Genomic DNA, 17709 nt, shown 5'->3' on the forward strand with positions numbered 1-17709 from the left:
CTGGAACTCCGCAGCCTTACCTCTCCCAGCCACGCATAGGCATCCACCAGCCCAACAGACCTGTGAAGTTTGGCCAGGTGGATTCAGAATTTGCTTGCCTGCAAATGCAGAGGGTCGTGATGGAGGGGGTTCATTCAAATTGGAGGGTTTTGACTAGTGGTGTCCCACAAGGATCTGATCTGGGACTTTTTGTGATTTTTATTAACGACCTGGATGTGGGGGTAGAATTGTGGGTTGGCAAGATTGCAGAGGACTTAAAGGTTGGGGGTCTTGTAGATAGTGTAGTGGATTGTCGAAGATTGCAGCGAGACATCGATAGGATGAAGAAGTGGGCTGAGAAGTGGCAGATGGAGTTCAACCCGGAGAAGTATGAGGTGGTACACTTTGGAAGGACAAACTCCAAGGCAGAGTACAAAGTAAATTGCAGCTACTTGGTAGTGTGAAGGAGCAGAGGGATCTGGGGGTACATGTCCCCAGATCCCTGAAAGTTGCCTCACAGGTAGATAGGGTAGTTAAGAAAGCTTATGGGGTGTTAGCTTTCATAAGTCAAGGGATAGAGTTCAAGAGACGAGATGTAATGATGCAGCTCTTTAAATCTCTAGTTAGGCCACACTTGGAGTACTGTGTCCAGTTCTGGTCGCCTCACTATAGGACGGATGTGGAAGCATTGGAAAGGGTGCAGAGGAGATTTACCAGAATGCTGCCTGTTTTAGAAAGTATAGATTATGATCAGAGATTAAGGGAGCTAGGGCTTTACTCTTTGGAAATAAGGAGGATGAGAGGAGACATTTAGAGGAATAGACAGAGTGGACAGCCAGCGCCTCTTCCCCAGGGCACCACTGCACAGTACAAGAGGACATGGGTTTAAGTTAAGGGGAGGGAGGTTCAAGGGGGATATTAGAGGAAGGATTTTTACTCGGAGAGTAGTTGGTGCGTGAAATGCACTGCCTCAGTCAGTGGTGGACGCAGATACACTAGTGAAATTTAAGAGACTACTAGACAGGTATATGGAGGAAATTAAGTTGTGAGGTTATATGCGAAGCAGGGTTTGAGCGTCGGCACAACATTGTGGGTCGAAGGGCCTGTAAAGTGCTGTACTATTCTCTGTTACATGTTTTATGTATCCATGGCAGGATAAGCTATTTGTGAATGGCGGAGATAAACAACAATGTTAATAATCTGTGTACGCTGCTGAATTCCATAATGGGGTTAAAAATAATTTTTAAAAAAAGTAAAACGGAAAAAAACACACCCAACCTACAAAGCTCGGAAAAATAAGCCGATATCGATCGACGTAAGCCCCGCAGAATGCATAAAAAGACAATTATACACTCCACCTGCCTGAATAGAAGGTAATCTCTGTCTCCCTTTTCGGGTTATACATCTCATTACAGTCGACATACAGCTCATTACAATTGAGTTGAAAAGAAGAGTTATTAGAAACAATCATCAGTATTAAAATATCCTACATAATATTAGATAAGGAAAAAAACATACACGTGGAAAATATTCCTGAAACTGTTGCACAGAAGAAAAACAATCGACATCATTAAATTATCAAATCTATAATTAAAACGTAAAGAAAACCGCATAATTACTTAAATGTTCTTAACAAAATCATACTAAGCAAAAAAGCATATAGTTGTACCAATAGATGAACCAGCTGGGGAGGATGCAGTATTCGATCTCCTGATAGGAAATGAATTAGGTCAGGTGACGGAAGCGAGTGTAGGGGATCTCTTTAGTTCCAGTGACCATAATGCCATTAGTTTCAACTTCATCATGGATAAAGATGGATCTGCTCCTCGGGATGAAGTACTAAATTGGAAAAAAAGGCCAAATTTGAAGAAATGAGAAAGGATCTAAAACGCGTAGATTGGGACAGGTTGTTCTCTGTCAAGGATGTGATTGGTGAGGGCGAGGCCGTAAGTGAAGTTATTTAGGAAGATTCAGTCGCTATGTATACATGGTGAGGTACTAAATTGGAATGGACATTGCCTCAATGGGAGAAGCAGAGAGTGGTAGTGAGCGATTGGTTCTCTGAGTGCAGGCCTGTGACTAGTGATGTACCACAGGGATTAGTGCTGTGTCCATTGTTGTTTGTCATCAATATCAATGATCTGGATGATAATGTGGCAAATTGGATCAGCAAAGTTGCTGATTTTACAAAGATTGGAGGCGCAGTGGGCAGTGAGGAAGGTTTTCTAAGCTTGCAGATAGATTTGGACCAGTTGGAGGAATGGGCTGAAAAAAAGCAGATGGAGTTTAATGCGGACAAGTGTGAGGTATTGCACTTAGTAAAGTCAAACCAAGGTCGAACATACTCGGTAAGTGGTAGGTCAGTGAGGATTGCAGTCGAACTGGGGAATCTGGGAGTACAGACACATAATTCGCTAAGTAGCTTCACAAGTAGATTGGGTTGTAAAAAGAGATTTTGGTACATTAGCTTTTATAAATCAAAGTATTGAGTATAAGAGCTGTAATGTAATTGGGATGTTGCATAAGACGTTGGTGAGACTGGATTTGGAGTATTGTATGCAGTTTTGGTCACCGAATTACAGGAAGGATATTAATAAGGTTGAAAGAGTGCAGTGAAGGTTACAAGGATGTTGCCGGGACATGAGGAACTGAATTAGAGAGAAAGGTTGAATAGGTTAGGACTTTATTCCTTGGAGCACAGGAGAATGAGGGGTGATTTGATAGATGTGTATACAATTATGATGGCTTTGGATAGGGTGAATGCAAGCGGATTTTATTTCGACTGAGGCCAAGGGAGAAAGAAAAAAATAGAGGTTATGGTTTACGAGTGAAGGGGGAAAAGTTTAAAGGGAACATGAAGGGGGCGGAACTCCTTCAAGCAGAGAGTGGTGCGAGTGTGGAATGAGCTGCCAGATAAAGTGGTGAATGCGGGCTCGCTTTTGACATTTAAGAAACACTTGGACAGGTACATGGATGAGACGGGTTTGGGCGGAGATGGCCCAGGTGCAGGTCAGTGGGACTAGGCAGAAAAATGGTACGGCACAGCCAAGAAGGGCCGAATGGCCTGTTTCTGTGCTGTAATGTGCAATGTTTCTGTGGCTTAGTTCATCATATTATCAATCAGATCGTTTCTTTGGATGACAAAATACAAGGATCCCTGCAGCGACTCCCGAGGCACTTTATCTTGCTGTTTTAATCCTGTAATATTATATCCGGACGTTTATTAGAGGGATCAGAATTGGGGATGGCAAGGAATTTCGTGTTGCCGGGTGTCAAACTCTCCAGGGAGCAACCCAGGACCCAACATGTCGGTATAACAAATAAGAGGGAAAGACAGTAGCCATGTTTCTTCAGGAGTTTGAAGAAACTTGGCTTCTCAAGTTAAACACACGATAACATCTAAAGATTTGCCGTGGAGACCGTTCGGGCAGGCTGCGGCAGAATATCACAGTAGAGTAACCAGACTTTCAGAGGCATCCGAAAGGATCTGAGACAAGGAAAGGGACAGTAGCAGGGATGGTGGCCCAGCAGTTCAGATGGTGCAGGGTAGATTCCTCCAGGTGAGGAAGTATTCGAAAAGGAGAACGAGGCTCCCATGTATGACCAGGGAATGCAAGGACAGCATAATAGCAATGAACGTGGCGGGAAACTCAAGGAGTGTGAAGTGTAAGATGCTAAGACAAGACAACTAAAAATATAGTGAGGGAAATGAAATATTAAAAAGAAGCCATAAGATTAGAAAATAAATCCCAAAACAATTTGCAGAGAGTTAAAGATTCAAAGAGACAAGAGTGGATGCAGGACCTTTGGAAAATGACGCTGAAGAGTTAGTAATAGAGGATAAAATCAAATGTATTGGATTCACTCTTCACTGTGATAGATATCTAATTGAAATTGGAGAGAGGCGCAGGGGAGGGAGCGGACACAAGTTAGTGCAGCCATTATTCTTGAGGAGAAGACGTTGGGAAAGGTTACAGATAGATAGATAGATAGATAGATAGATAGATAGATAGATAGATACTTTATTCATCCCCAAGGGGAAATCCAACATTTTTCCAGTGTCCCCTACACTTGTAGCAAAACTAATTACATAAGTATTTAACTCAATATAAATATGATATGCATCTTAAGCTCAGTCCTAACCCCGGCACTTTAACATGTCCTGCCTCTGGTGGTTGAATTGTAGAGCCGAATGGCGCTGGGGAGTAATGATTTTTTCATCCTGTCTGAGGAGCATTGCATTGACAGCAACCTGCCGCTGAAGCTGCTTCTCTGTCTCTGGATGGTGCTGTGCAGAGGATGTTCAGGGTTTTCCATGATTGACCGTAGCCTACTCAGCGCCCTCCGCTCAGCAATGGATGTGAACAATTCCCGTGGGCCAAGTGGAGTAAAACCGATGGTTCAGAAAGATGGAGCTGAGGAGACTGTGGAGGCGATAGTAATGATCTTCCAATAATCGCTGGAGTCTGGAATGGCACTGAGTGACTGGAAAACTACACCCCACTCTTACCGTTTCCTCAAGGAATTTATAGGCGAGTCAGTCGGATCTCAAATCTTGAGAAGATCTTGGGGTGCATTTTTAAAGGACGAGGTTTAGGGGTCCTTAGTGATGCAGGATAAAATGTATATTTTCCTTAAGGGGAACTTTTCTCTGACAATTCTATTGGAATTCCTTGAGGATACGGCATCAGCACTGACAAAGGATTTTTTTTTTAATTTTGATTTTAAGAAGGTTTTCGACAACATGTCGTAGAGGAGGTTCCTAAGCAAGATAGAAGCCTGGGGTATTACAGGAAAATACTGGCATGGAGAGCAGACGGGCTGTCAGAAATTGGACAAAGAGTCGAAATAAAGGCGTCCTATTTTGTTGACTGCTAGTTACTCGTGGTGTTCAGCAGGGGAACACATGTGACCGCTTCTCCTCCTGCTATGTGCAAACTATTTTGACAGGGATTTTGCTTTTTTTAAAATTTGTGCCCAAGTTTGCATAAGATACAAAGATAGTTTGAGGGTTAATATTTTGGAGGAAGCGGTGAGCTTACACTGATTACGGTATTGGGCAAAGAAGTGGCTGATGAAGTATAGTGGAAGGAAGTGAGTGGGCATGCACTTTGGTAAAATGAATAAAGGAGGAGACTAGTTCTAATCGGTGTAAAAATTCAGAGCTCGGAGGTACAATGGGGCTTCCGAGTCTGTACGCCGGTTTTCTTAGAGATTCACTCGAAGGTTGAGTTTATGATAAATGGACAAATGCAATCTCCGCAGTAATTTCCAAACTAAAAATAAAAGCAAATGTTCCAAAAAACATTTACTTTCCGATTTACATTTACATGTGAACTAAGTCGCTTTAATATTGTAATTAATAATTTCTGTTGCGGGAGCGAGCATTTGTACCGAGGGTCTAATTTATATCAAACTCCAATCGTCTGCAATTGCTTTGAAATATCTTTCACTTTTCCTTTTAAATAAGTAAGACCATTGTATCTGAACAACAACATTTCTTAATATTAAAAAAACATTATCTAGCGTATGGAACTCTCTGCTTTCCCAGTTATAATTGGCATTTACCTATTAAATGTTCCTGATGAAAATCTGTGAGCGAGTGTGAGGGTAAGCGGAAGATTGAGTGTACGGGTTAGGCTGAGGTTTCTGGTGGGGGAAGGTGAGGGTGAATATGGGGGATGGGGAATGGGTGAGAGGGTGACTGTGAGGGAGACGGTGAGTAATTGTGAGCGTGAATTTAAGGGTTAGGATTAGAGTTAATATAGAGTGAAGGAGAGGGAAAGGACGAGTGTTGGAGAAAGTTGAGGGCGAGGGTGTGGAAGAGTGATGGTGAGGACGCGCGTGAGAGGCAAGGGTGGGTGAGGGGGAAGGTGAGTGTGTGAGAAGTTAATGGGGCGGTAGTCAGCGAAGTTTTACGGTGAGAGGAAAGAGGGAAGAGAGAGCGACTGTGTGGGGTTTGACGTGTGGCTGAGGGATAAGGCGGGTCTGAGGGTAGGGAACGAGTTGTGGAAGAGAAGGTAAGCGGCAGCTTGAGAGTGTGGTGTCGTGATGCAAAAGGGGTAATTATTTGGAGAATCAATTATGAGGCAGAAGGATGCAGAGGGCATGCAGTATAGGAGGAAGTGTGAGAGTGAGTGAGAGGGAGAGGTAGAGAGCGGGTTGGACGTGGAGTGGGGTAGGATGAAGGGAAGTGTTTGAGATGGAGTGTGAAGTGGAGAGAGCTGGGCGGTGATTATTGAGAGAGGGCGATGGACGGCGTGAGGGATAGGGGAGCGTGTGAGAGAGACTAACACCAACGTAGGGGAGAGAGAACAGAACAGAGAGGTTGAAGGGCAGTGGGAGCAAGCGGAAGAGGTGAGAGGGCGTGAGATGGCGTGTGAGAATGCAAGTAGAGGGTGTGGGAGAGGGACATAGGGGAAATAGGAAGAGAGTGGAGAGGAAGAATTGGGGAGTTGAGGTAAGAAAGGAGCGAGAGATGGGGAGGGATTGAGGAGAGCGATCAGGAAGGAATGGTGGAAGAAGATGGAAGGAAATGGGGAGAGAGCGAAGGGGTGAGTGACAGGGAATGAGAGAGAAGAGAGGTGAAAGACGGGGAAAGCAAGGAGGGAATAGGAATGTAGGTGGAAGAAGAGATGCAGAATGTTGAGGAGGGTTCTGTGAGAGAGGGATGAGGAAGGAGGGGTGTGCTCGAGCAGGCGTGTTTGAATTGGTGTGAGCGAGGGCCAGCTATGAATGGTTAGTGTTTTGGGAATCGATAGAGAGGGATGAAAGAGATGGATCATGAGCAGTGATGGGTGACACGATTGCTCGGAGAAGGTGGGGGGGGTCTGACAGATTTGGGCGACAAGGCTGTAGAGGAGAGGGCGGGGCGTGAGGCAGGAGAGAAGGAGTGGGAGAAGGGTGAAGTAGAAAGCACAAATGAGCGATAAGTGAGAAAAAGGTGACGGAGGGAGGAAACTGGGCGTTAGAAGGGGTTAAGTGAGAGGAAGAGGGGTGACGGAGAGTGGCGTTGAGGAGAGACGGGTGGCAGAGAGAGGTAACAAAGAGGGAGGGATGTATGAAGGTGATGAGGAGGGTGAGGTGATAGAATAGGGCGGACACATGGAGGTCTGGTTAGAATTGATGGATCAACACTACTTATTCAATTCCCAAGGATGTTAATCCTGGCTGTTCACGCCACCGAACAAATCCACGCTGAGATTATGTTTCCCTGTCTCGGTATCGCACACCGGGCGCTTTATTCTCGCACAGTTCCGGTTCTCGGTATCCTACATCGATAGTCTATCTTACACGATTACCCATATGCTACGGCACACATGTTCTCGTCTCCGTATCCTACACCGGGTGTTTTACTCTACACCGTTGCCGGTCTCCGCGCCGAACTGTTAGTCTGCCGAGTCCCGTTGACTTTCATCAAAGCCAGATGAGCCCAGGGCAAGGGCCGATGCACAGAATGGTGATGTTGTTTCCACCAGAGATGCAGGTGGGCCAGAACTGGCAGCCCAGTATTCCGGGCTTCTCCTGTTTTAGACGAGATTAAAGGGGGATGGATGACCTTACTGTGAGGGAAAAAATCAAAGCAGTGTTCGGTCAGGTCCCGTGCAGTGAGGATTGCAGAGTGGAACTGAGAAAAGAAAACAGTGGCATGAACACGCTAATGGGCGATATTTCAGAGCCCAACCGTCCTAGAAGTTTATAGGAAAAAAGTTGTGCAGATATCGCAGAAAGTTACAGGAAAGATGAGGATTTTATGGAACAAACACGAGATCTGCAGATGCTGGAAATTCGAACAACGCACACAAAATGCTGATGGAACACAGCAGGCCAGGCAGCATCTACAGGGAGAAGCACTGTCGACATCTCGGGCCGAGACCCTTCGTCAGGACTAACCGAACGGAAAGATAGTAAGAGATTTGAAAGTAGTGCGGGGAGGGGGAATTGCGAAATGATAGGAGAAGACCGGAGGGGGTGGGGTGAAGCTAAGAGCTGTAAAGGTGATTGGCGAAAGTGATACAGAGCTGGAGAAGAGAACGGATCATGGGACGGGACGCCTCAGGAGATAGAAAGGAGAGGGGGCGAGCACCAGAGGGAGATGGAGATTAAGGAAAACAACTTAATATGTCAGGGATGGGGTAAGAAGGGGAGGAGAGGCATTAACGGAAGTTAGAGAAGTCAATGTTCATGCCATCATGTTGGAGGCTACCCAGCCGGTATCTAAGTTGTTGTTCCCCCAACCTGAGTTTGGATTCATCTTGACAGCAGAGGAGGCCATGGATAGACATATCAGACTGGGAATGGGACGTGGAATTAAAATATGTGGCCACTGGGAGATCCTGCTTTCTCTGGCGGACCGAGAGTAGGTGTTCAGCGAAACTGTCTCCCGGTCTGCGTCGGGTCTCACCAATATATAAAAGGCCACACCGGGAGCACCGGACGCAGTATACCACACCAGCCGACTCACAGGTGAAGTGTCGCCTCACCTGGGAGGACAGTCTGGGGCCCTGAATGTTGGTGAGGGAGGAAGTGAGTATTGGGGAACACCTCGTCAGCCCCGGCGGATTAATCTACCCTAATGTGCTTTAGGCTGAAAATAACTCTTCCGCTCTAATCGGAATAGTGTCCACGAAAGCTTATGGGGTGTTAACTTTCATAAGTCGAGGGATAGAGTTTAAGAGTCGCGGGGCAATAATGCAGCTCCTTAAAACTCTGGTTAGGCCACACTTGAAGTACTGTGTACAGTTCTGGTCGCCTCACTATTGGGAGGATATGTAAGCATTGGAAAGGGTACAAAGGGGATTTACCGGGAAGTTGCCTGGTTTAGAGTGTATGGATTATGATAAGAGATTAAGGGAGCCAGGGCTTTACTCTTTGGAGAGAAGGAGGAAGAGAAGAGACATGATAGAGGTGTACAAGGAAAATATAGAGTGGATAGCCAGCGCATCTTCCCCAGGGCACCACTGCTCAGTACAAGAGGACATAGCTTTAACGAAAGAGGAGGGAAGTTCAAGGGGGATATTAGAGGAAGGATTTTTACTCAGAGAGTGGTTGGTGCGTAGAATGCTCTGCCTGACTCAGTGGTGGAGGCAGATACACGAGATAAGTTTAACAGACTACTAGAAAGGCGTATGGAGGAAATTAAAGTGGGAGGCAGGGTTTGAGGGTCGGCACAGCATTGAGGGCCGTAGGGCCTGTAACGTGCTGCACTATTCTATGTTCTATGTTCTATGTTATTTGATGTCACTTTGCCTCACTATTATAGACTGTGTCATTATACCGAATAAGTTAAGATGCAAATTGATTTTATTGTCTCACGCATGACATTTAAGACTAATCTCAGCAATACAGAGGAGGACACATCTGGACCACAGGATACAAGAGGGGACCAGAAGCCGATTCGCAGGTGAAGTGTTGCCTCACTTGGAAGGACTGGTAGGTGCAGAGTTCTGGCCGTTCACAGAGCTGAGTGCCAGGAGGGCGTTAGGCCGGAACATGAGGAGTGGGGGCAGGTGGGGGCGGAGAGGGGTGATGGAAGTTTACGAGAAATGACATGGAAGTGGAAGAAAAGGGAGTAGAGAGGCGAGAGAAAAGGAAGGGGTGAAAAGTAGTTCAAATGAGAGAGGAGTGGTGAGCAAGGATTATTTCGAAGGCTTAGAACACGGCGCTGAGAGAGAGATAAAGGGGCAGGGAGGGGTACGGCGAGGGAGAGGGAAGGCACAAGGGTAAACATGGTTACAGTTACCCTTTCTCCTCTTCCTCTCCCTTAACTCATCCAACATTGCGGCCCTATCTCTGAACTCACCCCCTCCTTTCTTCACACCTTGTTCCCCAACAAAAGATAACGAGGCTCGATGCTGACCAGCTCGCACCCGTCGGCCTCGTCTGCATTTCTTCAGCAATTCCGACCCCACTCCTGCATTTGCTGCCCATTGACAACACCGTTCCCGAAGGACATCCTGAACTTGACCGACACTGCGGCCTGAGAGGGTGGAAAAACTCGGGCCGGGGGTTGGAGACGGGATAAGTTTGTCAGCTTCTCCTCAGAGCAAACTTCCTCCACGCGCGTGAAAACAGTTTGCATACAGCATGGCGTGAGACGCCCACAATCTCGTTATCCCGTCACTCAGAGCTCCCTCTCCCATTCCCTTATTCGAGATCCATCTGATCCTCAGTGGGCGGCAATTTCGCAATTTCCCACAACTTCACCACCCCATTCCCGTTCCACCACGATTGAGTGAATCACCAGACATGGATCAAATACACAGCCTGGGATTCGTTGAATTAAACAAAGAACTTCTTTGGTTGTGATGGACCGGCAAGGAGGGAAATAGTTTGACCTACGCGGAAGTTCAGACAGAAACTACCCGCGTCAGCTTGAGACGGTTAACGCAGCCATTGATATTCCTGTCAGTGTTTCCTACATTTGCCCCCGGTCCCTTCTCCCCCGCTATCGGACATACCCCGGTCCACAGAGGGTGTGCGCACCAGAACTGCGGCCATGTACGATTATTCCAGCTCAATCGGACCAGTGTATCTGTAATGCCCGACAGACACTGTATAAACAAATAGTCTCGGAGGTAGCAGCTTAGACTGAAATCTCTGTACATGGTGAGCACACGGCTCACCCGGGACCGCACTGAACTCCGGCCGGTTTCACCATCGCAGTAAGTGTTGTCTCCGATTCTTCAGAACCAGGGAGCGCTCACAGCGGGGTTCGGACCGGGAGGGAAGTCAATGGCAGGGAGGAGCTCTGAAATGTTCAAGTTAACAAATTAATTATTGACTAAACAAATTAGGAGAAGCGACGTCATTACCTTCAATCAAAACATTTTTTGTTGGTTTCCACTGAGCCAGTACTGTAGAACGTTTCACACCGACAGTGATATCCGAAATGTCCCACGGAGCAGGGTTCCGTCTCTGATCTCTCTCTCTCTCTCTCTCTCTCTCTCTCTCTCTCTCTCTCTCTCTCTCTCTCTCTCTCTCTCTCTCTCTCTCTCTCTCTCTCTCTCTCTCTCTCTCTCTCTCTCTCTCTCTCTCTCTCTCTCTCTGATCTCTCTCTTTCTGTCACACACACACAGAGGCACACACACAGACAAACTAAAACTAACTTCTCAAAACAACAGAGAAACCGTGAGAGTTTACTGTTTGGATTGTCTCAGTTAAGAATGTGGCAGATCGGTTAATTCCATTGTTTTTATTTTATTAGAAAGAAAGATATTAAAGCCACAGATGATCAGGTGTTGAGATGAATTAGAATACTGGAAACTCACAAAGTCTGACAGAAATTCTGACAAGTCGGCATTCAGATTGCTGACACTGGGGAACTTTCTTTCCTCTGTCACCGCGTTTTATTGATATCCCCCTGGAACAGTGAGATTTGACTACAATATTAAGCCTGCTTTGCTGACAGTTGAAGGGAGGAGAGGAATGTTGAACCGTTTGGATCTGTTTTCAGCAGAAACGCCGCTCCCTGATCCGAGGAATGTCTGCGTGTCGGAATCCGTCCTGCGGACGGGCAGCAGCTTGCACACAGAAAGTCGCGCTGTGAGTCTCACAGAACAGCAGCACCGGCTCCTCGCCCGATTGTCTGGCATGAAGTTGGAAGAAAACGACTTGAAAATATATCCACACGGAGACTGAATATTCTTAGTGAATTAAGGTGAGAAACATTCAGCTTCTGATATTTGTTTCCGATCTTTATTTCAAATCGATCCATTAACTATGTTTTGCATTGGTGATTAATAACTCATTCGCTCCATTTTAATCCCCTTCCGTCGGCGATATCATTTGTGATGGTACACTTTCATGTCAGCATTACTGATATTTTCCACAGTTTATGCCATTGTTACGGACCATCACACATATAAAGTACCTGTCACTGAGCCAAAAACAAATATTGAAATAATTAAATCATCCAGATGGCAAACAGAGATGATGAACAAAAATGGACGTGTATATACCCTACTACTGCACCCGTTTCGCCACTAGAATTATCATGATCTGGCCCTGTTCTCCCATTCACACAGTTCTCTGTACCTCATTATCTCCCAAATGCTCTCTTCCGGAGAAGTCTGACTCCTGACCAGGTTCATTTCCCAATACCAGATCAGGTACAGCCTCTCCTCTTGTAGGCTTATCTACATATTGTGTCATCTAACCTCCCTGACTACACCTAACAAACTCCACACGATCCAAACCCCTCACTCTGGGAAATTAAAATCTCCCACCACAAAAACACAGTTATAATTACCCTTTTGTTCAATCTGTCTCCCTATCTGCTCGTCGATGCCCCGGTTATAATTGGCAGGTCTATTAAAAACACCGAGTAGAGATATTGATTCCTCCCTGCTCCCAACCTCCACACACGGAGACACATCTTTGGCCTTCCTCCCTGTCCTTTCTGAAACATCTAAAGCTTGGCACTCGAAGTCCTATTCCTGCCCCAGAACCATCACAGTCTCTGTAATGGCCACAACATCATAGCTCCAAGTGCGGATACACGCTCGGAGCTCATCCGTTTTTTTCATAAAACACCTCACATTAAAATAGACGGATCTCCTATCATAGGTCTGAGCGCTGCCCATCTCTATCATCTGCTTATGGTCCCTTTCGCATTGTTTCCGATGTTACGAACCCGGTAACTGGGTGTCTAACCAGCAGAGAAAGAAGAATCCGTTGGAATCTGGTGGTAATATATTCAAAAGTGTTTAGTAGTAAAATAAGGAAATCAATATTAATAATGCAATTATATAGATAACACTCGTTAGCAATAATAAACATAAAAATGTGGGAGTAATAAAAAGCAATAATAAACAAGCACTGTCGATGTCTAGGGGCTAATGAATTGTCATATGAAAGTATAAAGTTCAGTTCAGTTCAAACGTGCTGCGGTAGATATGGTTGTTGTGTTGTAATCGTTGAAGAGAGAGAGAGAGAGAGAGAGAGAGAGAGAGAGAGAGAGAGAGAGAGAGAGCGAGAGAGATGAGTGAGAGAGAGAGAGAGAGAGAGATGAGTGAGAGAGAGAGAAGAGTGAGAGAGAGAGTGAGAGAGAGAGATGAGTGAGAGAGAGAGAGAGAGCGAGAGAGATGAGTGAGAGAGAGAGAGAGAGAGAGAGAGAGAGAGAGAGCGCTACATTCAGGCAAACCTTCCTTTACGTTCTTGATCCGTCGTTTCGTTCTTGTGGCCTTTCAGTTAATGACGGCTCTGTCCTTCAGCTGGACCGTTCTTCTGAGGTGGACTCGTCACTCTGGCAGGAGTGGACACACACACAATTCCCCACCGGCCCTGCTATAACACTGTGTCGAGTTTTCGGTCTCCGATTCCACAAACCTTCCCGTGCGTTCCAAGTCTCAATCACTTCTCAAAAGTGTGTATTTTGATGTGTCTGAAGGGTGTCTCTCCAGACCTCACTTTTATCCCTACTCACAGGGTCTCAGTTGTCAATCAATTCTGAATGGCTGTGTCCATCAAACCAACCCACTCTGGCTGTCCACTGAGGAATTTTAATGAACAGAATAGTACAAGATAAACAACCCTCTCAGAAGCCATAAGTCTTTCAGAAGTCATAATATGGTGAATCAACAAGTCTCTCTGCCTCTTCTTTATCTCTCTCTTATCTGTTGCAGATGTTCCAGTTCCAGCATGTTTTCATTTCATCTCTCTGTCTCATGTGCTGCATAGCAACGGTAACGGTTTGCGGTTTGTGGGCAACTCTGCACCATTCTGCCCATCAGAGCTATTCATCCTTCATAACACCGAGCTCTCTCTATTTGAGAGCCAACCTCCCTTTCCTCCCTCACTTCAGTTCGGTCTCCCACCCCCTGAACTCTTAGTTTAAACTTTCCCCAATAGTCTCCACAAACCTTCCCGCCAGGATATTGCTGCCCCCCCCCAGATTTAAGAGAAATTTCATTTCAATTCAGTTCACCTAAGTTTAATGTAATTTCATCATACATGATTACCCATGAATACAGCCAGAAGGAAGCTGGAAATCACAATAGCAATAGTTGCACACGACACGAAGCACTCGCAATCTGGAAAAGATAGAAATATAGTAAGCACACATACAGGTCATCAATATGAAAATTCATTTTCACAATATGTATACACACACACACACACACACACACACACACACACACACACACACACACACACACACACACACACACACACACACACACACACACACACACACACACACACACACACACAGCCGCACACACACAGCCGCACACGCAAACACAAAAACACAAAAACACAAACTACTCAAAATAACAGAGATAACAGAGCAAACTTGAGATTTTACTGTTTGGACAGTCTCAGTTAAGAATTCGGCAGATCGGCTCATTCAAATATATCTATATTTTTTCTTAAAAAAATATTAAAGGCACAGATGATTAAGAGTTGAGATAAATTAGAATACTGGAAACTCACAAAGTCTGATAGCGATTGTGACAAGTCGGCATTCAGATTGCTGACACTGGGGAACTTTCTTTCCTCTGTCACCGCGTTTTATTGATATCCCCCTGGAACAGTGAGATTTGACTACAATATTAAGCCGGCTTTGCTGACAGTTGAATGGAGGGGAGGAATGTTGAACCGTTTGGATCTGTTTTCAGCAGAAACTCCGCTCCCTGATCCGAGGAATGTCTGCGTGTCGGAATCCGTCCTGCGGACGGGCAGCAGCTTGCACACAGAAAGTCGCGCTGTGAGTCTCACAGAACAGCAGCACCGGCTCCTCGCCCGGTTGTCTGGTATGAAGTTGGAAGAAAACAACTTGAAAATATATCCACACGGAGACTGAATATTCTTAGTGAATTAAGGTGAGAATAATTCAGCTTCTGATATCTGTTTCCGATTTTTATTTCAAATCGCTCCATTATCTGTGTTTTACATCGGTTCGCTGTGTGCCGTGGCCTTGAACAGAATCAAAATCTCTGCTTCTACAGGATGTCGAGAGGATCACCCACAGTAAACACAGTCTCAAAGGAAAAGATAACATGCATTCATCTGAAATGACAAGTTTTGGATACGGGAAACGTATTGTCTAAACAGATTTTTCACACGCTTGCTTTGAAATCGGAACCCTTGCTTTCAGAACTGTTTTTAATCGTGGCATAAGCTGTGGAAAATCTCAGTAATGCTGACAAGAAAGTGTAGCGTCACAAATAATATCGCCGCCGGAAGGGCGTTAAAATGGAAGCGAACGAGTTATTGATCACCAATGCAAAGCACACAATTGTATAATTCCAGAAGCAGTTGGGATCTGAAGATGGAAGGAAGAGGCCAGGGGGAAAACGGGCCCAACTTAGAAAATTAGGACCATCTGAGTGTACACTGTGGTCAGCATTGTCTCGGTGGGCTGAAGGGTCAGTATCTGTGCTCTGTCGCTCTGTGCCTCTATCGGAAGGATGCTCCAGATATCACTGGACAGACATACAGACATGGTTTGGGAGTTGATGCGAACGGCGGCTCTGATACAGAGAATGGCTGTACTGTCACATTTGCAAAGTAATCCAACTCTCTCTGACTCGCTGTCTGCTTGTTGTATGTAATTCAGGGCATCAACAGAAGGCGGAGCTGTCCAGCACCGGGATCGGAGTGCAGACAAGACGACGACAATCAACAACCGTCAGTCAGAATCAGAATGGCTACAGGTATGTTCACCTGGATCTTTATAACTAAACTTCTGCCCTGTTGGTGCACAATAGTTCAGATGAAGAAGCTTGCACAGGCGCTAACAGGGCAGAGAAAAAGTTTCATCAAGCAGTGTCATTGATCCCACTGGTAAAGTGACTTTGTGTAATCGATCGGTCCCACAGTTCCAGCGCAGGGACCTGACACCAGTAATGGTCGAATGACTCCGCTCACCAGGCAAAGCTTCACCTGAGTGAAAGGAGCCGGAGACCCTGAATCAGCAGGTTGAGAGTGAAACACCAACAGGAATGTGACAGCGGTGTTGTTTGTTACGGAAAAGTCTACAGACAGACCGACCTACTTTAGTGATCCCGAGGGAAATTGGATTTCGTTATAGCCGCACCAACCATGGATAGTGTAGAAATAAAGCAATATAAAACCATAAATAATGATGTTAATCATGCCAAGTGGAAATAAGTCCAGGACCCTCCTATTGGCTCAGGGTGTCTGTCACTCCGAGGGAGGAGTTGTAAAGTTTGATGGCCACAGGCAGGAATGACATCCTATGATGCTGTGTGTTGCATCTCGGTGGAATGAGTCTCTGGCTGAATGTACTCCTGTGCATAAACAGAACATTATGGAGTGGAGGGGAGCATTTTCCAAGATGGCATGCAACTTGGACCGCATCCTCTTTTCAGTCACCACCGTCAGAGAGTCCAGTTCCACCCCTATAACATTATCTAGGTTCAGGATTTGTTGCACATCAGGGCCTGTTTAGAGGTGAAAGACAACTTCAACTTTCATTTATAAAATTCAGAGGCAGGTGACAAGTTCATTTCCTGGATTTCAAAGATTGTGCGATAATACAACTCTTCAGGTTTTGTCAGGGCAGCTCTCAACTCCCCCCTCGCTGCGCAAAGTAGATGAGGGGAGTTTTCCAAACTCTGTTTTCTGTAGCCGAGCTGAGAACATTGCCAGCCTCGGAAATGGCTGAGGATCAGGAGACACTTCATTTGTGGTCTGCATCGGTCTGTCACTGTCTGGTATGGAGGGGCTACTGCACAGGACCGAGGGAAGCTGCCGGAAGTTGTAAATATTCAGGGAGCGGAGTCTCAGAAAAGGTCCATTATTAAGGACCTCCAGCACCTAAGGCATATATGTCAAACTCAAGTCCCGCGGGCCAAATCCGGCCGGCGGTGTAATTATCTTTGGCCCGCGAGATAATATCTAATTACTATTAAAGCTGGCCCCAGTAATCGAAGCGCCTATGGCGTATGATATGGCTAATGCTGAGTTTATTCAGGTACCAGGTTTTCAGGGTTTTTAGTGTTTATTCGGTTTCCCTGGTTAATTTCCTGAATATCATTAATGAATAATATTTTTTTCTATTAGAGCTGGCTTTGTGAAATGGCGTTTCTGTGTGACATCACGAGCCATCTCAATGCGCTCAACCTGCAGCTTCAGGGGCGGGGTCGTGTGATCACAGACATGTACGCTGCAGTGAGGGCTTTTAAAACCAAGCTGCGCCTGTGAGAGACGGAGATGCAGCAAGACAACTTGAGCCAATTTCCGTGTTGCCAAACTATGAAAGAGCAGGTTTCTACTGCAGTCTTCCCACGTGTAAAGTTTGCTGAAAAACTTAGCATACTTGGTGCCGACTTCACACGGCGATTTGCCGAATTTGAAGCCCAAAAATGCAGGTTTGAACTGCTCAGTAATCCATTTGCAGCTGACGTGGAAAGCGCACCAACCAACATACAAATGGAGCTGATGGAACTCCAGTGTAGTGACACACTCAAGGCAAAGTATGACTCGGTGGGCGCTGCACAGTTTCTACGTTTCATTCCCGACACAATGCCCCAGCTGCGTACCCAAGCTGCTCAAATGCTCTCTATGTTTGGCAGCACATATCTGTGTGAACAGCTGTTCTCTTTGATGAAGATAAACAAAACATCACACAGGAGTCGTCTTTCTGATGAACAACTTCACTCAATTCTGAGTAATTCCTCAGCTCAGAGCCTGAATACAAACATTGATGAACTTGCATCCCAGATGAGTTGCCAAGTATCTGGCTTAGACTAGTGTGAATCA

At 45.7% G+C, this 17709-nt stretch overlaps 1 protein-coding gene across 1 annotated transcript in view; it reads left to right on the forward strand.

The window, feature by feature from the left end:
- The first annotated feature begins 14572 nt into the window (after nt 1–14572).
- LOC132388969 (NACHT, LRR and PYD domains-containing protein 3-like) overlaps nt 14573–17709 on the forward strand; it is a 59272-nt gene continuing 56135 nt past the window's right edge. The window contains exon 1 of the mRNA XM_059961393.1: nt 14573–14735. Coding sequence (XP_059817376.1) covers nt 14573–14735 — 163 coding nt within the window. The remainder of the gene's footprint in view (nt 14736–17709) is intronic.

Source organism: Hypanus sabinus, unplaced genomic scaffold, assembly GCF_030144855.1.
Source record: "Hypanus sabinus isolate sHypSab1 unplaced genomic scaffold, sHypSab1.hap1 scaffold_445, whole genome shotgun sequence".
Taxonomy (NCBI): Eukaryota; Metazoa; Chordata; class Chondrichthyes; order Myliobatiformes; family Dasyatidae; genus Hypanus; species Hypanus sabinus.